Below are 27558 nucleotides of genomic sequence, written 5' to 3'. Positions count from 1 at the left end.
TATTTGTTGCATCACATCTTCTGAAAGGCATTTGCTTGCAGACAAATAAGCCCCAGCTGAAGATTTAATACATTTCAAAGAAAATTTAAAATAATAGAGCATAAGCATAGCAGTTGTTACTTCTTCCAAAGACTGAAACTTACCCCCCAAGACACAATTCCTCCCACACACAACCCCCCCCCACAAGCTTATTCAGTAACTTGCCCAGTACAAATCACTGAAAGAGAAAAGCTCTAATTCCATGTTTGTTATTCAGTGACCGAAAGGTACTTTTTCTACAAAGATGACCATGTTTCAAATTCAATTGTCGGTCCAGTTACAGTGAGTTAATGCTATATTGTTTTCAACACTACATAAAGTTTATATACGAGTGTAAATGTGTACAAGTGTGTCTATATGTGCACATGTCCCTGTGAAAACTCAAGGGGAAAAAAGTATGAATGGCTTCGGCATTACATCTTAATAGCATAAGCATTCAAGGGCTAGGGATTTTGTCCTTTTAAGCCCAAAGGCGGTGCCTAACCCCAGCACCCTATTCACACAAAAAGTGTAACAGTTGAATCACCTCCCACAGGCTGCTTCAGTGGTTCTGATAGCTTAATATCCCTATTTATCACCTAAATTTTTCTCCCAGGCCATTTTGCTACTGAGTCTTTTTATCTTCATACATTAAATACAGACAGTCCTCCTCTAAGGCAGTCTCATAGGAATCTAACCCTTGCCAAGTCCTATGCCACAATACTACATATTTCAGCTACACCACATAATGCCATTTACAGCTGAGAGTGTTGGTATGATATCTAAGAATGATCCTTTCTCTATAAGCTTAGGGTAACTTATATTAGTCTAAAACATGAAACTGAAATGCAGTAGTCTTTCCGAGATGACTAGAGTAACTGTAACAGCAGAATACCTTGTAGTAGTGCATTAAAGAGTAGCATGACTGAGATCTGCAGCACTGTTCATTCTCTAAGAGGTATGCCACATTTTACTAGCTTTTGCAAACATATTTACACACACTACCATTTGGTTTACATGAGGGAAGGTAAAGCTGAACCAGGAGTCACTGGTAGTAGCAGACATGTGCAGAACAGATACAGCTATTTTGGTATCTAGACCTTGGATATGACAGAACATTAAGGTTTAATAAGGTGTTCATTTTTGAGGGGTAGGCAAAGTAGTAAGTTCACTGTTACAATTAATAACAATAATTTCTTCTCTATATTTAGATAACAGCAACTAGGGAAACTCTCAAGGCATATTCAAGTCTGTCTGGGAAAAAAAAAGTCACACCTAGCTGTTCTAAGACACACTTGATTTAATGAGTAGTAACCAACCACCCTAAACCTCATTCCCACCAATTTTTTTTTTCACCTCCCCAAATGAAACAGAAAGTCTTAAAACCAGCCCCCTTTTTTTTCTTTCCTCTTCTTCTTAAGCAGGAGTTTTTAAACAATCTGCTGGCCAAACTGCTTATTTTACAGATACACTTTGACAACTGCTTTAAAGCACTCCCCATACAACCCATTTGTCATCCTGTTTTAAAAACAGATCAACATTAGAGCAGTAAACAGCAACTTTGCAGCAGCAGGTACAAATTTGGAACATACAGGTGATCCTTCCACACCTTCCCAGAGAATGGTCAGAACTGGATCAACTGCAAGCTTCATACTTTCAATAGAAAAAGGGGGGGGGGGGTGTGCTTTTAAGTACTTCATTACTTTCCTTAGCAAAAAGAAAAGCAAGTAAGATAAGAGGCAACTAGAAAAGATACACCTTGAAAACCTGATGGAAAATAAAAGCGAGTCCTCCAAAGAGGCTCTCCAGGCACTCAAATGAGGAGGAAAAAGGGGGGGGGGGGGGGGGGGTGGAAATAAAGACTTCTTCTTCCCTATCTCTTGGGAAATAGGGGACATGGAGGGAAAGAACAAGCAAAAAATTCCAAGAGCTCCATAGGCAGGATCACTTACATTTCATAATCATGAAAATTGCCCTTTTGGGGAGAAACACTCAGACACTTATTAAAAGAGCAACAGCATATAAATCTTAAATTGCAATGATTTCAAGTAGTAGCTTGCTCCTACAAGGTGAAATAGTCCTTTACATTATTTCATCCAGCTCAGTAATGCAAGAAACAGCAGCATTGGTTCCCATAACACCAGTACCTTTGATTGCTTTTACACATTTTTTTCTGCTATAGTTTATCAGATTATCACTATGCCATTAGAATGAGCTCCTTTTGGAATTTAAAATCTCATGTTACAGCAAACTGTCATATAGCAGAATTCAACTATACAAGAAGTGCCATTAGGGCAAACAAAGTTTAGGCAAACACTGTGTGGATCATATTAAAAAAAAAAAGAAAAACACCAAACAGTGTTTTTTCTAGGATTATATCCTAATTGCATAAAGCCTTACTGAGATAAGAGTTACTTTAAGTTTCTAAACACTCTTATTAGAGCTTGCTCCAAAGCAAAGTAACAGGTTTCCCCCCCACCCCAAGTCTCATCTGCCATTTGCCCTCAAAGGAGATTGTTTACAAATGGTATAAAACAAAGTGAGGCAAAGAACAGGAAAAGAGAAAAGTCTATATTCATCCTGCTTTCCCAGTAAGCTGACAGAGTCCAAGTTGAGCAGGAATTTGAAGACTCCTTTGTGGCTGATAGCCATTTCCAGTATGTCCAGCGTAGTTCTCCCATTTCTTTCCCTCATCGTTTCTGGTACGATTTGCTCATTTCTCTCAGATCCCCAAGAACGGCTCTGAATACTCCCTTTGACAGAGAAAGAGTTAGGGTATCTGATTCAAGTCAAGAAATCATGTTAAAGCTGCAAGGAAAGGACCATCCCATTTCATCCTCAATGTTACACAAACTTCTTGATAAGGCAATAGACATTCTAGCGTGTAGTTGCTCCTGCTAAAAACAGAAAGCTTCCTTAACAGTTTGGTTCCGTCTTTAGATCAAAATTACGATTTTACTTCACCTTCAACATCTTCAAAGTAGTTGCAGATTATAGCTTGTTACTGAAGCAAGGCTTGTTATAGTCAACTATCAGTTAAAAGTGCCTGTGCTGTCTTACTTTTAAGATCATTCCTATCTAGAGAGATGATCACTGTTTTGGGTGAGTAACATTTGCTGTTTATGTTTCTGGACTACAGTCAAACAGCAAAAGCTTCAATCTGCTACTCTGACTTGTGAAAATAACACCTCAAACCCAAACCAATGAGCACTTTCCTTTATTTGCCAGCCTCCAAAGAATTGCAACTTGTAACTGCGTAAGATATGCAAAGGTACACTTCACTCAAAGAAATAGGGAAAGCAGCTTTCAGATGTCTACAGTGATTTGCTAGAGTCCCAATTGCAGACCATGTTGTACAGCTAACATTTCACTGTGCTGTCCTGGAAAACTTGATATAATTGCTATATACACAATTTAAACACTGTACTCTTGAACTTCACTTGAGTCCTTATAGTAAAGTACCATATGCCTTCACACAGTTTCCATAAACGGAGGCAGACACAGGAACCTGTGACAGAATCTTAGTCCACTGGTATCTCCAGAGCCCCCTTCCAATAGCAAAGGGGTGCAATCATTTCACACCAAAAAGAAAAAAAAACAAATCAGTTTTTTGTGTAGACTCAGACTTTCTTTTTCCACAGCAACATAAAATTGGTCTCTTCACAGCTATACCAAAGCTACTTTGCGATACCATCATTCATGATAGCTCCTTCAAGCTAAAGCAGGAAAATCCTCAGGGTCATCAGGATTTGGAGCAACAATTTGCACCTATAAAGTGAGAAAGGAAGGTTTATAAAAATTGTATGCATTTCAAAAGCATCTGGCAGCTTTTTTTTTTTTGCGCCCTGAAAAAGTTCAATTCTTCTAGTCATCCAAACTGAAGATTTATACCACTCACTTTCACAGAAATACTAAACACTTATCTCCGAAGTTATGACTACCACTATTGTTATGGTGTGAACATGTTTATAATGCTGGTATCCTGCCTGGGCAGAACCAGAAGATCTGCAACACTGAAGTTAAAAAAAAAAAAAAATAATAATAATAATAAAGCAAGTTAGCCTTTCAATCTCACCCATAACCCTGGTTTTTAGCAGAGTGCATTATTAGCCTTCTACATTCTAAGGCTGCTGCACATATTTGGATTGCAGTTTTAAAATCTGTGCTCCGATACCTTAAAAGAGCATCTTTCATTCAGATGAAGCAAACTGCATCAAATCACTTCCATACCATTTTTCAAGTTCCAAACTTTAATTAAAGCAAGTATTTTACTCAGACAAAAGTAAACTGAGACCTTGCATTATTGTGAAGAATAAAGATATTGTTTTTAAACAACCAAACGCATTCAGATCTTGTTCATTTTAAGAAAAAAGCCAGTGGAAGTTTGTTTGTCTGTTGTTTTTTTAAAATTAAACTATTTTCCATGGAATCAGTCAAATAGTCACTTCCGCTTACTTAGTAAACACTTATAACCTCCTGTGTCTTCGTTTATTGGGTCCCAGATTTACTGATTTCACTCTCAGTTAAAGTACTATCAGGGTATAGCTGATATTTCTTGTACAACATACAAGCCTTTAGTCATTTTAATTACTTCCCCATTTATATGAAAACTCATTGCAGAAACAAGTCTCCATTGCATCCCTTCCTCTGGTTACCATTAGAGCAAATAGTAATTTGACCTTTGAAAGTTATGTGTTCGTTATCTAAGCTGAACTGGAATTTAATTTTAAGTAACTCGATACGGGTCAGGAACTCAAAATAACCAGGCTAACATATTGTGAGGTAGGAATTAGAAATAATTCTGCTGTCACTAATGAAATCTATAATCTTGTACAAAGTAAAAGCAGCAAAAAAACAACAAAAAAAACCATTACCGCTACTTCTGGCCGAGGCCCTGTCTCCTCAACTCGTCTGCCACGACCACGACCACCTCGTGCTCCTCTTGATCCACGGCCAGGGCGAGGGAGACTCCCAAAATTAATATCCAGCTGAGATGTTATGTCATTCACTGCTCTTCGAAAGACATGAGAGTCATCTTCAAAGTCTTCTTTTTGCAACTAAAAAGAGCATCTAGTTAGAGCCTAAAACTTCCACATACAAACTTTCTCCCTCCCCAATACGCACACACTCATGTTGCAAACTAAGCAGCAGATTAGTCAAGATGACATCCAAAATAGGAGACAGACCTTAACTTACACAGGGTGTGAACAGAAGCAAGACAATCAGTTTCCCAGATGCCTGGGCTACTTCTTTGTTGTCTCAAATAGTGCTGAGGACAAAGTATTCTATACTAGCTCCATAATAACAAAGAAGTTATCAGCAGTACGATCTGCAGGTTTTCTAAGGGACTAGAGAATCCGGCTTACGCTTCTTACTCCTACAACTATCTTGAAGTAATGGTTAGAAAGCCATACTAAAGCACAGTAACTACATTTAGCTACTAATTGATCTATTACTCTATTTGTCTGCAGCTACAAGATTATTACTGTTTTAAATCTGTGCGTCTGCAGGAGCTAGTGGATGCAAGACTATTCTCATCATTTCATTGAGTTATTTGCCAATATATATGTAAACTCATCCCATGCATTGATGAATTATTATTTGATGAGTTATTATTGTATACAATGTCTGAACTTGTCCATATTATGCAATTCCTGTACCTCTTGTTCTAAGTTCATTTCAATAAGGTCCCTTGGTACTGCCAGCTAAGAAAGTTTAGGAGCAAAAAGAATAAGCTTGCATGCGTTCTTCAGACACTTGCATATACTCTTCAGAGCCTGTGAAAGCTAGTCATGATTTTTCTTTCTTGGTGGGGAAAAAGGGAGATGGGGATGATGGTAATTGCAATCATGCTAAAAAGGACACGGGCAACTTCAGTATTAGAGTCAGTCCCCAGAAGTGCTCAACAATCAAAAGCGATTAAGACTTATAAAAAAAGCTGTAAGTTTGGATGTTAATATTAGAACTACACAAAGGATAAGATGTATATCGCACACATGCACGCAGACCTTAACCAAGGATCAAAACTCCATCATGCTAGGCTATGACTATGCAAATACTTCTGCAACCCCCAAAATTTAAACTCTAAGTAAGCAATAATCTATGAGTGAATCCTCCCCCCTTTCCCCAACACCTCCCAATCATATCAAAAAACTACAATTCCTCCCTGAAACATCAGTACCAGTGATATGGTGGAAAAAGAGTTTGGGAGAGGGTGGGGAAAAAAAGCACATGACTACGAAACAAGCTCTCCAGAGTTACTTCTAAGAAGCAAGACCCTAAAACTTCAAAAAAATTCTTCATATATTCCAAGTGCACAGTGAAAGCTGGGATCCAACAGAGATGAGAAACAGGACACTCAGCATCCAGACTAACAGATGCCAAAACCAGAATTTTCAATATATACATGCAAGTGTATACTGGCAAGTACTCTAAACATGATTCAAAGTTACGATACAAGAAGTATTTAGTACATCAAGTTTCTCTAGTGATGTTACCAGAGATCTACATAGGTGGCAGCAGCAAGGACATAAATTTTGTATTGCTAAACTTGAACTACAAGGTAGAACAATTTGAGATAAGTATTACTTGATATATTATATTTGCATTACATAAAATAGGGATGATGATTTGAGAGAAGAAAAATGAGTAGGTAATAAGTTTAAGGCAAGTTTGAGGGCACATATACGGTTACAGTAACAAAGCTTGAATACGAATTTCTAGCCTGCTCAGATTATACTAAAACAAGTAGAAAAAGAATAGAGGCAGTTTCCTAACCCTGGGCATAAAGCAGAGCTTACAGAATTCCTCAGGCAATGCTTACATCATCGCTATATTTTGACTTGTGAATCACCACTGCTTTGGAAGGAACAGTGGATTCTGGCTTCCGGATGTTGAATTCAGGCTTTGGTCGACTCTGTTGCTGAAGATTTTTCCACTCATCTAAGGTCATTTCTTGAACTACTTCTTCCATTGGCTCCCCTTCAGCAACTCTAAAGGTTTATAGTTGTAAAGTAAAAACCATTAGCTTGCAACATGCCCAGATGAACAAGAACACTAGTCTCTAAAGAAAGGATATCATATTGTAAGTTCAAGCACTCTGGATTCTTGACAGAGACAGTCTGTCTTTGATCTGGCATATTCTCGACCCTACTGTTTCACCAGTGGATCTACTCCTAACAAATACAGCCATAGTTATAAAAAACACCCACACATACATATACATATACCAAGCAGCTTAAACCGTCCCAACTACAAGGTTCTATTGACTGCAGAATGACAATATGAGATGGAGTCATGTTTCAGTACAGCTTCCAGTCCTCTAAAAAGAGCCAACAATATTTGGAAACTTCTAGATCATTATTAGTATGTCCTTTGTGAACTTCACAAGATTTTTTCCATGTCTTTTGTCAGATGCAGTAGAGTGCAAGGAGACAGAGTTTATCACCTGCCAAAAATAGACAGATTAACCCTGGTCCAAGTTCAAATTTGTCACACAAAACGCAATAATGCTGACATGATCTAGGAAAACATACTGAGCATGTCAGAGTCTGCTGCGTATATCTTTGAACTAAAGAAAAAAGGCTGCATGTCCAAGGCTGTATGTCTGTGTTCACAGATACACAGGATGAGACTAAAAATCTTTCTCCTCTTCCACCCATTGCTGCTTGACTATTCTTCCTGCCATTTTTCTGATGCTGACCATCGCTACCTTGCCCAGGACCAGCAGCTGCAGGTGTACCTTTTAAGGATACTTGCAGAAAGCTATTCCCTACCAAACGGGGTCAGATGCAGAGAGCACAACTCATTTCATCATCACATTTGTTTCTTATTATGGAACAAAATCAGGTACCATGAACTACAGGAAGCCTTCCAGTGATTAGTCCCAGATACTTGAGAAACTGTTTCTCTCTTCTTCTACCCCAAACTATTATGCATGGCAACAATAGTCGAAGATGGCTAAATATTTCACTAACACTATTTTCCCCCAGTTTATTTCCCTGGCTGGATCAGAGTTCACGTCTTCTTCTACCAAATCCTGAAGATTAAGAGTAGAATTTTCCAGTATAAATACACAGCTGATTAGATGCAAGTTTAGAAATTAGTTTTCATCATGGAGAGATGTAGAGACAAGTAACAATCAGTGAACTGTGCATTTTGTCTTTGAAGTGGTACTAGTACCCTAGGAGAACACACTCATTTGCTGGGAATGCTCTGTAAGAGCATAATAAGCCTCTGTAAAAGCAGACTTATTCTCTACTTGATCTTGCACAGAATTATCTTATTACCTGCCAACATTATATCATTTTCCTGAAGCACCCAGTATGTGACAGGTAGAAGCACAGAACTGAACTGAACAGTAAGAGAGCTTTAGTTTTGGTTTAATTCAGAATACAGTTTTAAATAAACTTAAAAAAAGACACAAGTCAAAAACATGCAAGTCCTGTACTATATGCCTACCCTCTAGCATGCCTTCATACCCTGTTATTCAAAAAGTTTCAGGTGTAAAAAACTGAAATCTAAGATGACTGGTAAACAGTCTGTAATTCCAAACTGACTAAGAAGATCTGACCCTATATTATTAGAAGGACTGTCACGAGAAAGGTAATCTCATTTACCGAGTTAAATGAAAAGGATGAAAGATGCAGCTACTTCTAGAAAAAGGACCAACAGATCCTGTTCCATGTGCAAAAGCATTAAGAACTGCTTGCACCCCAAGCACTTCCATTTGTCATCTTGAAGAGGAAGAAATCAGATAGTTTTAGGCCAACTATCTGAAGAGTCAATTCTGGGAATATTTTTTAGAAAAAAAACCAAAACTATTTTCAAGTATACAGGAAAAAAAACACCCTCATAAGAAAAGGGTTTTATCAAATCAGGCTGACTTCTTCCTAAAAACAAAGCAGCAGCCCCTTTGACAAAAGAGAATCAGTAATTCAGATATCTGAACTTCAGGGAAGGCTCTTGACCTTGCCTCCCATGAAATTCTCAACATGTTACAGAGTCAGTTTCAGACCTTGATGAGACCTGTAGGAAGATACAAAACTGGCTGCAACACATACATGGAAAGTAGCTATCAATCTTTTAATTTACAAAAGAAAAATATGTATTGGAGTGGAGCTTTAAGGCCAGCTTTGTTCAGTATTTGCAGTGTAAAAAGTAATGTTCACTGCATTTTCTATGGCACAAAGTTCAGGGAAGAAAAGGGCAATAGTGCATGTGTTGAAGATCACTGAGGCACTGACTGAGTGTTATGAGATCCTAAAGAGGCCAAATAAGCTGTTAAGAAAAATAATTTAAAAAAATAAAAACAGGATGCAAGTCCCAAGGACAAGCAGAAACACTCAGGCAAAAGTATTAGCTGCTCAAATACAAAATGAAGAACCATAAGCGAGGTAAAAGCTCTGAAGGAAATCCCCTTTGCACCCCCCAAAACATTACTGCAGGTAACTTAGTCAAGCCGAACTTTAAAATCAACAGCATTTGCCCTTTTTGAAACAGTGTAACATTATAAGGACATAAGTCAACAGGCGTTTTGCTTGGAACAGACATCATTGCCTAGTAGAGTAGAAGGATTATGCCAATGTCTCAGCTGAGTAATATATTCCAGCCAGTGCCAAGTGGGAACAGCTAAAGAGTTCAGATGAGAATAACAAGATTGATATGAGTTCCAAAATACATGACCTATAAGGAAAGTCTTTGAAGAGGAGCTGAGGAAGAAAAAAAGCCTAACATTAAAAACAACAAAAAAGTTTGCATATCCATGGTGATTAAGACAAGATTGGGGGGGGAGGGGAACACCACCACAGTAGCTTCTAATGCTAAAGGATAGAGAAACACTGAAAGAATCCAGGGACACTGAAAAACATCACTAGAGGACTTTAATAAGCAATCAGACAGGTATTAAGAGTGGTAGAATTATAGTTGGTCCTGCCTTGGGTCAGCAAGACCCCTTTCAGACCTAATTGCTTACGGTCACAGTACAACAGAGGACATTCTGTTATGTTGCAATCACAAGTGTTGTTTAAACAAGTATACATGTACCAAAAAACAACCATTCCTATTGCAAAGGAAGCGCTGGAGAACCTACACAGCAAATTTTTGGTTTCTCAACTTGAAAGTATGATTTGACCTTTACTTGAAAGAATGGTTTCAACTGCTAGGTTATTAGCATAAGAAAGTTGTTTTCGAACACTGAGAATCCAAGGGGAAACATCAATGGGAACCTATGTGTCATATTTTGGATAGAGACCCAACTGTAGCTAGTTATTTTGGGCACAGAATCTGCCTAGAAGTGCACTCTCTGCATTACCTTCCATCCTCTAACCCTATTCATTTTTAGTAACTGCTTATCGTGCATTTTCATTAATCAAGTTGATAAGCTCCTTGGCACACCAACAATCACGTTTACAAAATAGTGCCAAATACCTAAGTGTGGCCTCTAAACATGAGGAAGCTGCAATCACAACACAAATATACACCAAGATACCAAACTGGGAGCTTTTAGTAATGGTTCCTACTGCTTTGGTGTTTTTAATGGATGACTATAATCCTTAAATTATGCATTGTTTACTACGTATATCTTTCTTCCAAGAACTGTTCTGCATGAACACAGTAATATACAGAAATGAGGACCAAAAGAATGGCAGTCAGTTCCACTGCTCAGCTAATTTTCATGATATTAAAAGTACGGATGCTGGGGCTTTTTCTGATCATTTTTTTCCTATCACTTAGCTGCACAATGCTTTCTTGATGAAAACCGAATAACAATTGGCATGAGTCTTTCCTACTAAGTATCATTCACAGAAACCATGGCACTTAGTGCATTACAACCACCAGTTTAGGAAACTCTGAACTTACATAAGGTAAGATAAGATAAAGCTACAACACCACAAGTTAACTACAGAAGAAAAACACTGAGCCAAATACTTATAAAGATTTGGTCCAGTCTAAGGATAGCTTTATATCACTTTTAAAAAGGCAACAGATGGGTAAATAGGCCAGCAAACTTGAAGACAGATTTTTCAAAGCCTCCTATTAAATGACCTGAAGTACACATAGATCCACCTAAAAGAAGCAAGCTCCTGTGTCATCAGGAGATGGAAAGAAAACACCACAGAATAAATACTAACTCTGCAAATACCTTTGATAAGAAATTGATTAGACTGTGTCATACTGGAGAAAAAAAAAATATTCATTTGAAGTACCAGGCAACACAAATTTATTATTGTTTGGGCTGTGAAGACAATTCCAACAGAAACTCAAGCAGTCGTGAGGACAACTGAACTAATATTATTTTATACTTATTATTTGCAGGAAAAAAAAAAAAGGCATGCAGTTTGGGGTGCTACAAAGAGCAGAGAGAGATGTTGTTGAAGAGTCAAGAGAATCTGAAGATCTTGGAAGTTATAACTTTGTTTATATTATGCAAGTATAAAAGAAACTGTTGTCCAGCAACACTTCACAAATGGAAGCTCAACAGCAGCAACGTGAACACAGTCCTAAAGGCAAGAGCCAGTAGTTTATAGAAATTTGCAGACATCTTTGTAGAGTTGCACTGAAGCTGGTCAGTACAACACCAGAAAACTGTACAGTATCTCCAGTCAGAGAGATTATTTCCAATTTCCAGGTATTTCTTTCCTTTTTAGAAACAGAAACAGTTATACCAGGGAGAAGAAAAAACAAAACAAAACAAAAAAACTCAAGTTTTTCATCTCTTATCTCAATACAAGCACACAACTGCAACTAAGCAGTAGAAGAGAAGTAGATTCCTTGAATCCTGGCAGTAGCTTAAAAACAAAACAAGCAAGAAAACCCACAAAATCTTGAGGGTCTAGAGAGAGCAGAAAGTAGCCCTGCTAGAAACTTTTGGTCATGTACGCCACCTGCCAGAAGACAGCAACTCTGGAGAGCAGGGGAACCTAAACAGAGAAGACCTTAAAATTCATTTTTAAGCATCTCATGCCTGAAAACTGTATTTCACCAGCTTCTGCCTTTAAGTATTAAAAGAATAAAAAAAACTAGTTCCACCTTGTTACAGAGTATTCCATACAGCCATCCCTAATTATATAGGCACTACTTAGCACAATATTCTTTCTTTAAAATAGAGTCACCAAGCTGACATTAACCTCAGGAGTAACTGCAATGAGGTATATGTAGTTTGCACTTATTTTGTATACAGATTTGAGATTCTTCAGGATATTTACAGCACTGAAATACTACACAGAAGTTTGTATGATATAGGTTACTTGCATTTTTTAATCCTACAGATTTCAGTGGACTATCCCTATACTAAGCTTCTTTAAAAAAAAAACATGAAAAGGAATAAAGCCATGCAGAACAGCTCACAGTCTGACTAAACACCTAGTTACCTTTGAGAAAGTGAAAAGAATTAAAGTCAGATGGCAGGTTCTGTTAGATGCTTTTGCCACTAAGTACACTTTTCATGTCCTGTGTTCCACATGGAACTGATATCAGGACACATTTACAAAGTGAGCTTGAGTTTCTGGCTATGATTTCAGCTACCATGAAGTGGAAACTCATACAAGCCTCTGAAATGCGTAATGGCATCGCAAGTTTTTTAAAAAGCTGAATAGCTATTTTAATATTTAGCTAAGTTAACCAGTACAGTGCAATTTTGACAGACTATCTACACTACCCATCTGATTTAAGCTAAACTAGAAACAGTTTTCTGGAAATGCAATAGCCCTCATTCAATTCCAGAGACAGATTTTTTTCCCTCATGTATAATAACTTTTAGCTGTAAGTTAATAATAAAAAAGTCAAAGTTAGATCAACTCAGTCTCTTAGAGGGTTGTACAGTTTGAACATAAAACAGGTTTTGTATGCTAGTCAGTACTATAACTTTTGAGTTTAAAAAAATGAACCAAGGCAACCAATAAATATAGCTGCACCACTAGGGGCAGGGGAAAAGTCTTCGGAACAACAAAAGAGAAAACAGACATATTTCACCCCCTTTCACAGTTTAAGGGACATGCACTGTAAGCAATTAACCTGTTCTTTGAAGTTTCTTACTTACACAGAATTGTCTAGTTACTTTTTCTTACGGCAAAATGTTTATTTGGTCTGAAGTAAATTATCTCATCTGAACACTGACAATAATGAATGCCAGAAGAGGAAGGGCAGATTTCTCTCTCATTTCCCATAATTTCAAGGCTCACTGCAAAAGCATTTACAGTAAATCTTTAAGCTCTATAGAGGCCCTTCATGAATGACAGACATTTGCATGGTATTAGTAATTCATCAATTACTGCCTTGAGAATTTATGTTAGTGTATTTTAAATGTGTTTGTATGATTGCACAGCTATCTCGAATACCTTTTTCTTATAGGGTACCTTAAGAAAAGCAGGACAGCTTTTACAGGTTACCCAAATTAAACAGGTAACCGACAATATGCAGGCCCCCTGGTAGTCATCGTTAAACCTTAGAAGTATAAGCATTACTGATCAACCAAATGCAATTTGAAGTTGTTTAAGTTAAACTAGACTTTCTGTATGTACAGACTACCAACACTTTGAAAGTTTCTACATTATTATTATGGCAGTGTTTAAATGCTTTAGAATTAGGGACTTATTTTGTTGAGTAATGCAGAAGTACAGAAAAAGCTTTTATATTTTCAAATATTTGCACTACCAAAATTTCCCAGTTCAGATTTCAAGAAGTGTACCTTCCAATACAGATCAAGGATATCAGTAACAGTTTTTTTCTTTGCATTTAGAAAGAAAATATTTTAGTCAGACTATACTTGTTCAGAGGTTCTCCTTCAGGTGCCCCTGGCTGCTCAGCTGTTTCTGCAGTCTCTTCCATTGGAGCAGTCTGTTCCATCTCACTAAAACAGTAAACAAAAAACACAAGAAGTCTTCATGGGTCACACTGGGGGAAAAAAAAAACTTGTAGATCAATACATCACATTTTTCAGGCATAATTTCTTGGGGTGGGGGGCAGGCAGAGGGGAGGAGGTGAATAAAATTCTGTGGTTTTAAGAAGGAATTTGATCTATTAAATAACTAGATGAGTGACTAAAAATGAGAAGTATTAGGAAAACTCTATTTCTATGTACTTCTATTCCCCCCCAAAAGAAGTGAAAAGCATGCATGAAGACAGTCTATTCCAAAGATGAAAACTAATGGCAATGCTTGATTACAGTACGCCGACTTTTGGTTTTGTGTATTTTATTTCCAACTATTAAAACAGAAAAATTCATACTTGATGTAGAAGTTCATATATTTTCTGTAACACTGACATTAGTTCACTGTCAAATAAGAGCAATGGCATACTTATTTTAATTACACTGATAAGCATACACTTCATAAAGTTAGTATCTTCTAGCTTTAATGCATCATTAAGCACAATTAAGGCACAACAGAGATGCATTTACAATTGTTTAGACAATCCCAATTAATGTCACTTCTACTAGATTCATCACATTACACAAGAAGGTATTGCTATCTCATAAGCCATGAAGCTGATGCTACTGAACTAAAAGTTTTAGGTGGGAGACAAAATAAGTAATCTTAGCTTTCTTGAACTTTATGAAGCTTACACAATCTTCCATGACACCCTAAAAAGTGTATTTACACACGTTTTGTACTGTTGGCCAGGTACTTTGTGTTAGCATATTTGCATAGCTGATTCCCATTTTGGAAAGCACCTAACCAATTTTTACTAAGAGATCAAAGTTGGTGCAGCCTTTCAGAAGAACTTGGAACATCAAAACCCAAAAAACTATTAGCCATGAAGGTTCTTTTTTTAAAAGAAAAAACCAAACTTTTAGCCAGATACGATTAAGAAATCTAGTATACACTGACAAAAATTGCCATGTTTGATTGCCTGAAATCATCTTTCTAAGTTATATACATGAAATTATATTTTTAAGCATGATTTTGTGAATGAATGCACATGTGGCCGAAGATCTTTGCTGAAAGCCAGAAGCTCCAACTTTTCTCTGTCCACAGAGAACTTCCATTTAAAAAGTGAAGCTTCATCAAAACTGGCTTGTGAAAAGTTGGTCTAGCCACATATCGGAACAAGTTACTTTCAAGTAACTTTTGAAAGCATATTTTGAGGTGCAAAGAATGGAAGAAAACTGAGATTTCTAGTGAGTTTTTGCAAGCCCAAATAGAAGCCAGTAAGAAAAATACAGAATTGAGGTTTTTAAAGAGGGGAAAAAAAAAGAATCCAGCTGACTCTTAATAAACCTCCAGATTCTGTTGCTGATCTTTATACACTTTATAATGTATTTCAGTAGCATGGTCAATTAAATATTATCTCTAGAACTACGCTGAATTGCATTACAGCTTTGCCATCTATAATTTAGACACAATATGTAGGACTTAAGAAAATGGGACTGGATCTTATGCCCACTGACAAGGTTTCAGTTTTTAATTGGCATTGCAGCAATGTCAATAAACACCAGAGTCCCACTTACAAGAATATTTAGGGGACGGGAAAGGGTCATAATTTATTCCAGTTAAAAGATCTCTTAGTCCCAGTCAAGAAGATTTTGGCCCTCATTCAAGGAATGTCACCATGCTTTTGGCTACATTTCATCTCACCAGCACAAAGAAGGAGACAAGAGTTCAGAAGACTGTAAAATTATGCTCATCACAACAATTAATAAAAAGCAAGAGGAATAAAGCTTAAAATACCCATGAAACTTTGAAACCACGACCATATCCATTCCACAGAAAATGATGATCTATGGTGGGCACAAGTATATATTGTACCTCATATCATCTTTAACTGTTCCCCAGTTGCGAGCTCCACTTCCACCCTTTTTGTCGTCTGCTTTCATTCCTCTAGAGAGAGAAACAGTGTTTCTTAAGTTTAAGAGCTTTCCTTCCATTAGCGTCTCAAACTAAAACCAATAGTGACTTTTTGACAACTCACTTAGGTATAGAAGAAAGAACACTTAAAGATAAAGTGCCGAGTGTAGTATTTACTTGTATACTGCGTGAGAACGAACACATGAGAACACCTACGTTTTATCATTCCCGCTTTGTCTTTCAAATTCCCGTTTTCCTCTTTGGTCAAAGCCATCAAAACTTCTGTTTATTCCACCACCTCTTCCTCTGCCTCGCATTCCACCTCTTCCTCCTCCGCGTCCTCTTATTGGCCTTTCACGGTCAAATCTTTCAACTGGTCTAAAGAGAAGTTTTCTAGTCAGATTTTTGTTGTAGTTGTGTCATTAGAAATGCGCATAAAGTGAACACAAAGATGGAATTATTACATATAACAGGAATAGAAACTTCAGCTGTTTATTGAAAACAGTGATAACATTAGAAAAAATAAAATACTTTAAAAAGCATCATATCTTTGGTGACTTTATTAGGCAATAAGCCCACTATTCAAACCCATATTTATACACAGCTGCTAACGAGGTCTTTGGAAATTTAAAATACCAACTATTGTGATGGAAAGTAAGAACAGCCATGCTCTTAAGAGTTCAGATGGAATTATTCTGTTACCTACAGAGAAAGCAAAAAGGACTCATTATTCAAGTAGTAGGCGTATGACAAATGTATATTTTGAGTTTGAACTGTAAGATCTGTTCTAATTTGAATCTGCACATGTTCTGAAGAACTTGGAGTTATGAGAATTCAAAAATAGAATTTGTCTTGCAGACTAAGGGTTAAGTTTCCAGATGTTCACACTTTTGTTAAGTGTTAGAAATACAACACAACACTAAAAGCAGCTCCAAATCAATCTGCAGGGAAGCTGAAGTTATGGCTCTGACAGATGTGAACTGGCTCAGTAATCTCACACCAAATATACGCACTATAATGCAACTATGCCTTCAAATCACCTCTGGCTACTAGGTGTTCAAGAAGTTCAAAGTCTTTCCCTTCCCACCTCTGTGCAGACCCCTGACGAGGCACCTTGCACCTCCTTAGATGATACATACTTTTCTACTGTGAATTCCGCTTGTCTTTCAGTTTCATAGGAACGGTATTCCCTGAAAGAGGGTCTCCATTCAGATTTGTCTTGTTTTATTTCTGCTCCCCTGTTGTCATTCCATCCTTGCTGTTCTCCCCGTTTAGGAGCTCGCTTCTGGCCTGCACACACAGACGAAAATTACTAAGTTTAAAATAATCCACATTAATCAACTGAACTGCAGTTAAACTACAGACTGAAGTGAGTTGACTGGACCTTACAGCCTGCTCCTTTACCCGCTCCAATCCTGAGTCCACCAAAATATCAGAAGCACATAGTTAATGTTACCACAAACGCTGTCTGTTTCAAATACAGCTACTTACTTTCCCTTCTGTATGGATGAGCGTGTCTCAGGCAGACATTCAGCTGGTATAGACACAGTTCAGCCATTTCCAAAAATATCAAGCTAGAGGAAAATCTCATTTTGCTCACAGACATAGAAAAGGAGAACAAAAACTGTTTCTGCTATGTTGTCTCAAAGAGCTTGCTAGCATACTACAGAACAAAACAGAGAAGCTTGGCTGGAAGATACGAATTGCAAGACTGCTGCAGGAACAATGAAGAGAAGAGCGAAAGATGAAGGTAGTTACAGACAGGCATTAGTTCTTGATCATCAGACAACACACTTCCTGCTAGATGGACTGAATTTAGAAGCTGAGCCTACACTTCTCTACTTCAAGCTCACAGCTTATGAAATCCAACAACAAAACGGGGGTCACCTTCTTCTCTTCCTGCTCTAGGGAGAAGGGAACCATTTACTAACACTATGAGTCACTGAGTTTAACTAGCAGAAACCCATACAGTAAGTACAAGGGCTCCAGCACTACTAATTAATTCTAGAATATCAAAGTAGTCCAAGATGAAATTTAAGCATTTTTGCTTTTTCTTTTGTTCAGCTGTCGTTGTGGTTGAAGAGGAGGTTGTGGGTGTGGGGAAGGGGAACTGCATGTTAGAAAACAGAATAAATTAATGTTATCCATTCGACCCATGTACATCCAGCATAAGAATAAAGTTCATTATACGCTTCCTTCTCCACTTTCCTAAATTCTCTGCTCTATTTAGGACAAAGTTCTCTGGAAGGAAGCAAGCCTTTCATCTATTAGACCCCAAACTTACACTGTTGATTGCAGAAGTTTTAGGTTTAAGCGAATCAGGCAAGGAACTGCAGCAACAGAAACTCTGATCTCAGCTCAGTGAGACTGAGCTCTTCCTTCCACAAGGAGTACCCATGCAATGCTGAGGAAGTTTCTGCATTCAGGTTAGTGGATACATGACAGGCCTGCCTACTGTGCCTCAGTTTCTAGTACATAGAAAGGAAAAAAACCTACTCTGTGTCACAATATTAAGATGCAAATGAATTCATAGCTCTGTAAGGAGGGTGGGAAGGGGGAGGGAGACTTCTGTTCAAACAGGTGGCAAGCATAAAGGTCTGACCTCACTGTCTGAAAGAAAACTTTGGAGAACTATCAACTCAGTGATGGTAAATAAAGGTTTTTGTTATGCAGTAAGGACAACCATATTTGTATGTAGAAGACAGTTTAATTTGCATTGCACAGGCAACCCTAATTTTGGTGTTCTTTAAATTGCAAACCATCTTATATAGTATATTCTGACAACTGTGTTTTCTCAAGGTTTAGAGTTCCTCATTCCTTACACAACAGCAACTGTACTTGCCTCCTAAAAATTAAGATGTAAAATCTGAATAAAGAACAACTTTGAAATTAGCCTCAGATAAAGCTCTTCAAGTTCGAATGCTTTAATAAAAAGCAAAATTATAAATACAGAACAAAGTAATTCAAATGTATGTAAGCTTATTGCAGTGCTGTTTGGAAAAACAGTCCACTGTATACACACTCCAGTTGTATCACCTATTGTACAAGTGTCACTTCTAAATCAGGAATCTTGCTATGCATAGGCAGTAGAGAGACTCCTTTTGATCTCATTTTTGATACCTTATGGATCTGAATGGGGAACTGCAACACAAGGGCGCATTGTTATTTATTTTTTGAGCCTCTCACTGCCTATCAGAAACATCAGTTGTTCCAAATAGAGTAACTTAACAAGAACGCAGTAGTCAGAAATCACCTTCCCTGCATACTTAACATTAACCTCAATTTCACCCAGATATTCAGAGAACTCCTTAGCAGTAGCAAAGCAATGCCAAAATAACGAAGATGCAAAAGTAATTTTAAAGGAGACAATCACAGGTTCTGTTAGCAACTACCCCTTAGAAGTACTTCAAAGAAAAAGAAGAAGAAGAAGAAGAAGAAGAAGAAGAAGAAATAAAAGACTTCTTACCATACATGCCAGTGTAGCACATTTCACTAGCACTGACTGTGCTAGACAAAGTAGCCAGCTCTACTGATTTCAATGTAAGGCTATTTCACTTTGATTCTAACAGATGGCTGTAATTGCTGCAGACACTGAAGATGAATTTTAAATACCAAAGATTAATTGGGATACTTACAACCCATATGAAAATATTTTTTAAATGTGTTTGACAGACGCACAGCAGTGGCTTAAAAGTGTACAACTGTAGCAACCACACCTCTCTAACAAACAGCAGGGCAGAAACTTGTGACCTCTTGTGAATCAGTACAAATACAACACAACTTTCAGCTCAGCATATATGGGCAAAGCAAACTTGGGTTTGGCAGTACTGACAGCATAAGCTATTCATTTTTAATCTTCTGCCATACGCCTGTCACAATGATGACCCATTTTTAAGTAGCTGAAGGGCCACCTACCCTTTTTTGGGGGTGGGGGTGGGAGGGGGATAAAAACAACAGCAGTCTTGTATAGTGCTGCCACGATGGTTTTCCTTTACAATGAAAGAATTGGGCTAAGCCTTGAACCTTCATTACTTACTTCTAATGTACTCCAATTTTGTCCATTTGTTCACATATACAGAATAGTAGACAGGCTTCCTTCAAAACTTGGAAACAGCTCAAGAGTTTTGCAGACCACCTACCTGAGGTCTTACAAACACCATGCTGGAAAACTGTAGATTGCTCTTCTCTAAATACCAAGCTTAGCCTCTATTTAAGGTGTTTTTCACATGTCTTCCAGTTGCATCAGCATTAAGCTGAAGAGGTCACCCTTGCTCACCTCACCACTACTCTCCTGGGAAGTTCCTGCACCAGTCTAGTCTATCAGCTGAGCTGCCCATCACTTCACTTTCTGAACTGATGAATCAGAACAATTCTCATGCTTACACTGTTTCAACAAACCTAGCTTTTTTCCAGCAGAGATAGCCAAGCCATAGACAGAATGACTCCTGTAGATAGTAAAATTACCAGGTACTAGAAGGAGACATTGTCAGTTAGTGACAGAAAAAAATCATTTTATCAACTATTGCTAAAACTCTACATCCTACAGAGCTAGAATACTTCAATAATTTTCATTTTGTCACAGTAATACTTCACTATCAGTATTATTTTAGCCTTTATTGCAGCATTTAGGCAGGGAGACTTTCTAGAAAGTGTTTTTAAGAAGTCCATTTCACCAAATTCTCAACTGGGAAAGCAGGAATGCTATTTCTAAGAACTTGCAGTGTCTAGTTCCCTGCCACTAGACATCTATGTATTAACAAAAGGATTTAAAACAACTCAGCAAATTCTGGCTGCCTTTTGAGTCTTTTCCTCTAGCTTTCACCCAGAGTTTCTCTATCCATAACAAAAAAGTAGAATTCTTCCTGGGGAAGAAACATTTTTCTAGTTTTTGTGGGCTACTCACGGATCCCTGCTGAGACATAGCGCACTCACCATTTTTTTCTTCTTAAGGGAAAAGGCAGGAAATCAGCAGCAGGCTCACTGTTTTCCATTAGCCAAACACCAAAAAGCTCAACTTGCAATTGCTATCAGTCACCACAAGCTACAGCAGAAACGTTGTTCTGACTCCCCCATTCCCTTATCCAAGGAGCATGCAGGTGATGGCAGCAGTTCGCATGCAACTCATGGGCTGAAGGAGATTACTGCTGAAAAGAACACCAAATTCTTGTATTCAGACCCAAAATCCAGCTGACAATGCTGTATCAGTGTTTTATGGATTCTCATAAGCTTGAGACTAACTCATTCCACTAAAAAGCTGATATTCAAACCTAGTTAGAAAATTGCATCGATACTTTGTTTCCACAGACACAGCTGTAAACGAGGAAGTACCAAACTAAGTTATTTTGTATGACCTAAGTAACATACACTGGAACGGAACAAAGACACATGTTTTGACTCATTTAGGGTGAATATTAGAGCAACCATAGCAGACCAGACTGAAGATTTATGTATTTTATAGCAAAATAAAATTAGCGAAAGAAAACAATGGCCAAACACTTCCTGACTTCTAGCAATCTACACTTTTTTTTTTTTTTTTTTTTTTTTTTTTTTTTTGGAGCACTAGTTTTATGGAGGGACAGGCCCACAGAAGGGCTGACACATTTTTACTGGGATTTCTCTGAACAGATACATACTTTTGTCATCGTCCTACAGCAAGAACTGACACAGGTCAGTTACATTCTACAGAAAAAGCATTCCTTCTCCTTAATTTACAAAAATCTGTCTGAACTGATATCCCTTTACTTCTGTATAATAAGAAACAGTAAATAAATGTTCTGTCTTCTTTAAGTCCTACCTGCAGTTCTAGATATGCTTCTATTGTACCCTCACACAACTCTCTGCAGAAGAAAAGCCTCAGTTTAATTTCTCCCAATACATAAATGATTCTGTAACTTTGATCAGGCTTGTCACTCATTTGTGTACCTTTTCTAGTTTTAATACCTTTCTGAAGCAACCAAAAGAGCACACACTCTTCAAGATGCAGAAACACCAGATTCACTCAAAAGGTATAAAAATTCTGTTTTCCTTTCTAGTACTGTTTCAGTAATTCCTAACACTGTTTAACTTTTAGACTGCAACTGGAAATAGACCTGCTCTTTTAATACTATCAGTCCTAATCAAACTCCTGTAGTTCAGGAAAGATAGCTTAGAAAAGTCTTTTATGGTACAAACAGCTAGCAACGTTACACCCCCATCTCCATGGGCATTCTCCCACACATATTACTTTACATTTGCTGATACTGAATTTCATTTGTCATTTTATAGCTCATTCACAACATATACTGCAACATCACTTAGCAGCTCTTGGCTATTTTAGTTCACTCAGCTAAATTACCTTGTAACAGCAAATCTCACTGGTCATTTATTATTTATCCCTTTTACAGATCTTTTTGCAATTTCCCACCCATATAAACACAAAATAAAGAATTCAGATTGGATTTTAAATTTTTCATTTCCACACAAGTTTCAAATGCCTTGTGGATATCCAAGCAAACTAACAGCAGCACATTCATTGGTCCTAAAATTAAATCTCTCTTTTCACTTATTCTAAGAGACCCGTCAGCCCTCAGCTTTCAGCTTAACAGCTCATTTTTAATGAAGTAGTCTGTGCCTCAAGAAACAATTTAATGGAAGTTCTGAAGAGAAAGAACAAAAACAGAAATACTGCTCTGCTTGCTCTGGAATGATAGCAAGTGGAGAAATGACACTGTCATTCAAGGATCCCTGTCATTAATGAAGGCTCCATGGAAGGATGCTACTTCATTAGCATTTCAGTAACACAGTAATATGTATATGGTTAACATATCTTACTTTAAAATGGCGTAACTGTAAATATTAAAAATGGTTCTCACCCACAGGCACTTTTTATTTGGGGATTAGAATATAGCAGATTTAAGACTGCATGGACAATCTTAGCTCTTCCCCTAGGTATAAGTCCATGTGATTTTAATTCCAACCTTCTTGATTTTAATTCTAACCTTGAAGTGTTTAATTTTGTGAACTAAAACATGGGCATGGCTAATTAAATGATTTGCAAATTAATACTACTGTCTCTCAAAACACAAAAAACAGGCTTCAGCTATTTCATGCTACACATCAAAGACAGCTAAATGGGGCTAGAATCTACTTTGTGATATTTTGTTTCCGTGTGTACCAGTACTCAATTACAGAACTGCCTAAGCAGCTTCCTCCTGGACAACCCTTATGACCGTGTTTCTGAAAGAACCATACTCAAATTATTTAAAGAACATGAGAACTGCAGTCAGTTAAAATTCCTCAGAAGCATTCCATGCCATATTGACCTAAAATAGTAACTAAAAATACAGTCAGATAATATTCAGGAAATACATCTAAATGTTACATGATTTGTCAAATGTACATGAAAGAAGAAAACCTTTTAGAGGCATTAGCAACAAAGGTTTAGAGATTTCCACTGAACAGAGCTTATTACTGCATACTCAACAAATTTAATTTGCCTGGACTGGTGAAGAATGCAAGCTCTGCAACTGGGCCTTTTGAATAAAGAGCTGGCAAATGCAGTTTGCTAAGAGTGAACTGAGTTAATGTTAAGGGATGCAATTACAAGAGCTGTAATACCTACAAACAGCCTTTACCCTAATCCTCTGTCTCAGTTTAAGAATGACAAAATGAGAAAAATCAGTAAAAAAGAGAAATAAATAAATCATGATGGCCAAAAAGTAGGTTTAATATATTTGGTAGACTATGAAATAAGGATTTTTTTTTTTTTTAAGAAAGATTTAAAAAAAAAAAAAAAGTCTTACCATTGCATTAATTCACAATAGTTTGGATCCTAAGGGTTTAAGTACTGAATTACCTGGTAAAGTCAATTTCAGAGACTTGTTTCAAATTTGAACAATTTCCAGAAATTAAGTAAAAACTCTTCTGGAAGTGACAGTCATGAACCAAATAAAAATGAAGACATCGGCTTACAGTGTTTTGTAAAGACACCTCCCATTTTAACGTCAAAATGTAACACTAAAGAAAAAAGGTCTCTCAGTACTTCAAAGCCTTACATTTATTAGAAGTTTGAAATTATACAGAAGGTCTAGGCTTGCTTCAAGTCTTTAAGTAAAGACTATTTTGTTCAGATTTAGTAGGTTCAAGGAATAATACAATAATGAAAAAGTAAAATAAACTTTTAACAACATTTTTGCAGCCCAGACAAGCAACATATCCCAGTAATTGGATAAAAGTAGTACAATGCAGACTGAATTTTGTCATTTTAATCATAAAACCAGAATCTGCTTCAGCTGTTCAGATGCTCCTGTATGGCATTTAATTCCTAATTAGCGAAATGAAATTAGAGGAAGTTGTACCCTAAATCTGACAGCTTTAAAAAAAATAATAATAATGAGAGACAGGAAACAAACAAGATCTTTCAGTCCATTTAGTTTTTCAGGTCTGGTCAATTTAATGAATATTATTTATCCCTCAAATAAAGGGCCACACTTCCAGTGACGTGGCCATCATTAGAGGCTTTATGGCCAAGTTCAACTGGTGAGAGGAATTTACTGACTGGTTACTTATTCTCACCCATTAACCTGACAGCTGCCAGAGTCTTTTATTGTATCCAAAAGTTCTCAAGTTGAATCCTGTATACCAAGTCTCACAACACTGCATGACCCAAATAAAATGCCGTTTCCCCCCTTCCAAAAACCTAGATTTCTTTTTTCCTCTGCCCATCACTTGCTTTATATTTGTCAGCTATGCTATCACTGAATGTGCACTAAGCCAGATGGCATTATCTCAGCAAGCTTGTCCCAAAAGAGGAGTTGGGCCTGCAGCAAGAGCACATCAAGAGCAAGAGCGCACAGGCAGGCCCAAGTCCCAACTCTCTACCCTAGTTTATCATCCTGAGCACTGTACAGTTACAATCCTTACTTCACAACAAGCCAAAGATGCATACACAGGAGCACACAAAATCCAGGAAAGTCTCTCTGAAGAAGGAAGTGCAATGTTTTTTCAGAGCAAACATCAGTTCTTCTTAAACCAGATCTTAAAGCCTCCTATAAGTCAGCATTCTTTTTCCCATCCTAAATTAGCAGGAAATGAGAACAAGGTGCACACACTTGATGCCTCTGCATGGAGAAACTGGGTTCCCTGACATCAAAGTAACAGAAAATAATCAAAGACAGTTCACAGGGTTACTGAAGACACTGTTTTACACTGAATTATGCCCAGAATCTACAAGCCAAAGATGTCCATGGACAAGTAGGAGGTAAAAAGTTCTTCATCTATTCCTATGGACCAGCAGGCTACTAGTAATAGCCACTACTTGCTCTAGAGCTTTCAAATCAAAACTTAAAATTTGCTGTTCACTGAACAGGCTCCTTTGCCTTATGTTGATAACCAAAGGAAAGCATTCTTAAAATAAGCCAGTTACTAATGTGAATAATGGTCTTCTAGACGGAGATCTAGAAGTCGCATAGGAATCTCAGAAGATTATAGTTTTAGACAACTGTTTGGAAATGCCTACTTGTAAGATCATCCTCTACAAAGATGGTCATTAATTAGTGCATATTTGGCATTGAAGAGTCTCTGATCCACAACATAAATAACTGCTTTTGGGTAGTACAAGATTTTAAATCTAACTAATGGAGTTGGTAGCACTGGTAATGCCTTAATGAAGCAACAATGCTGATGCGAGGAGCACATGACTATGGACAATACTTTTGTATAAAGTATTAAAATATGTGGTTCAGTTGTTACTTTGAACCTAACAGAAGCGGCTGCGCTGAGCAGTTCTATACTTAATACTACAGGAGGAAATGAAAACCTAATGCTGTTAGTTTCATTGCAATTTTACCTAGCAAGAGACTGGGAATTCACCTGAATTCAAGCAGAGAACTAGTCTTCCGTGCAAAGTTTCTCAACATTAGGCAGTCATCAGCCAGCTTTTGTATACTACTTCAGATTTTGTCTCAAATCCAGCAACATGAAGCTCAACACCAGTTTTTTAAAAGAAATGAAACAGCCAAAGGGGATGGGGGATCCAAGCCCTACAAATGCAAGATATAGCCCAGCAGAATGTTCAGCTGCAAAGATGACACTTCCAGACATTTTGAGATAAAAGCAGAACGGTCAGACTTACCACAACAAAACTGGCTTCAAGCATCAAAACCTAGCAGCTGACAAGCAAATTAGACCACTCCTGAACATTACGCTAAAGAATTCACCCAGGAAATAACGAACTTTTATTTAAAAAAGCAGATACTAATGCAAGTTTAAGACAAACTGAGCAAAGATCCCAGTCCACGCTATAACCTTGAAGAACCTGGGGTGCTATAAAAGCCACAAAGATACCAAGAAAGCAAGGTTAGAAGGCTCAAACCACTGAAGGAAGATGGCCAAAATGCTAAATGTTGAAATGTACCAAGAAGGGTGTCAAAATAGCAGTTAAACAATAGATGCCACAGTGGAACTGTTAGTACCAACACAACAAGATGTTTTTTCATTTATCTCTTACAATTATTTCTAAACTTTTAATTTCAACATCTAGAGGCCTGTTTCCCCTTTAAAGCCTTTTGGGTCCATCAAAACTCTGCAAGAGTAAGTCTGAAGTACAGTCACCCAAAGCAACACTTTGATTATCACTCATTTCCTCAAATGGACTTTCAGGTATGCGTTTACCACAGAAAATCCTGGGGCTTTTCAGTACTGTGCGAGTCCAAATATAAAGGCTTTCGGGCTTCAGAAAACTGCAGGAACACCGCTTGTTCCTCCTCACATCAGGGTCTTGAAGCAGTGAACTCCATCACAGAGCGAGGCAAAAGGGGGTGGGGGGGCAGCGAGAGGCTCACCTGGAAATAAGGAGAGCACACCCACACGCCTCTCTCCGGAGCCGCAGCTCCCGAGCGGCTGGAGGAGCTTGTGCTTGAGCATAGGTAAATGGAGTTACAAGAGTAACTCCTGAGCGTTACTCGTAGGTGCGCTACCTTCCTCCGAAGGGCGCAGACTTAGCACATTCCCACAGCTCGGCGGGCTCCGGCATTTCCCCGGCTCACTCTCAGAAACGTCGATCTGATTCCCGACAGCAGTCAGCTAAATTTACCACCGAGGCCATCACCGGCGGCATCACCCGCTCCGCTGTGTCAAGGCCAGAACGCGATACTACCCCTCCCCCCCCCCCAAAAAAAAAACCCTCGGAGAAGACCCAGAACCGCCGCGGCGCGCGCCCTAGGTGCTGCCCGCGCTCCAGCCGCGTCTCGCGGCGCCCAACGGCCGGCGCCGCCCGCCCCCTCCCCCGGCGCGGGGCCGCCGTACCGGGCTGCGGCGGCGCCCCGGGCGTGGGGGGGCTGTCGGGCTGCTTGCGCTCCTTCTGGGACTCCCTCTTGGGGGCGCCGGCCCTGCCGCTGGGGCCGGCCCTCCGGGCGGCCGCCGCCGCCGCCGCCTCATCGCGCTTCTTGCGCTGCTGCTGGCGGCGCTCGGCCTCGCGGAGGATGTCGAAGGGGTCGGACTCGTCGTCCAGCAGCTGGTAGAAGCGGTTGGCGACGGCGCAGCCGAAGCTCTCCTGCATGACGGCGGCCACCGGGCTGCCCACCACCCCCTTCATCATCGCCGCGGCCGCCCCCCGGGCTCCCGGCGCTGCGGCGGCTCCCGGCGCTGCCACTGCGCAGGGCTAAACCAACCCGCACCGCGGGGGGGGAGGGGGCGCTCGGGAACGGCCGCCGCGCCGCTCCCGGCTCAGCGCCGCCCAGCCCGCCGCGCCATCGCCGCTCGCCTCGCCCCCTCTCGA

The 27558-nt window shown here is 38.7% G+C and overlaps 1 protein-coding gene across 2 annotated transcripts; it reads right to left on the bottom strand.

Moving 5' to 3' along the window:
* Positions 1-3219: 3219 nt before the first annotated feature.
* Positions 3220-27558, bottom strand: LOC135325138 (intracellular hyaluronan-binding protein 4-like). Of its 2 annotated transcripts, XM_064502778.1 has the most exons (8): positions 27087-27557; positions 16943-17093; positions 16020-16181; positions 15765-15836; positions 13784-13867; positions 6842-7010; positions 4893-5075; positions 3220-3786 (listed from the first exon to the last, which is right to left on the bottom strand). In XM_064502778.1, the coding sequence occupies exons 1-8, from the start codon at positions 27376-27378 to the stop codon at positions 3730-3732; spliced, it is 1170 nt and encodes a 389-aa protein (XP_064358848.1). In that variant the 5' UTR covers positions 27379-27557; the 3' UTR covers positions 3220-3729. The 2 variants fall into 2 exon arrangements, with proteins under 2 accessions (XP_064358848.1, XP_064358849.1); XM_064502779.1 differs by lacking the exon at positions 15765-15836 and having other exon boundaries at positions 27087-27558.

The sequence above is a fragment of the Dromaius novaehollandiae genome, chromosome Z, assembly GCF_036370855.1.
Source record: "Dromaius novaehollandiae isolate bDroNov1 chromosome Z, bDroNov1.hap1, whole genome shotgun sequence".
Taxonomy (NCBI): Eukaryota; Metazoa; Chordata; class Aves; order Casuariiformes; family Dromaiidae; genus Dromaius; species Dromaius novaehollandiae.
Note: the sequence above shows the minus strand (reverse complement) of the source record. Positions and strands in the feature narration are given on the sequence as shown.

What these genes read in the sequence shown, in the direction of transcription:
- LOC135325138 (XM_064502778.1), bottom strand. Translation starts at nt 27,378, where the DNA reads ATGATGAAGGGGGTGGTGGGCAGCCCGGTGGCCGCCGTCATGCAGGAG. An exon ending in CGGGGCGCCGCCGCAGCCCG is followed by an intron (nt 17,094 to 27,086) that starts GTACGGCGGCCC and finishes CTGTGTGTGCAG; the next exon opens with GCCAGAAGCGAGCTCCTAAA. An exon ending in ACAGTTAAAGATGATATGAG is followed by an intron (nt 13,868 to 15,764) that starts GTACAATATATA and finishes TTACTGTTTTAG; the next exon opens with TGAGATGGAACAGACTGCTC.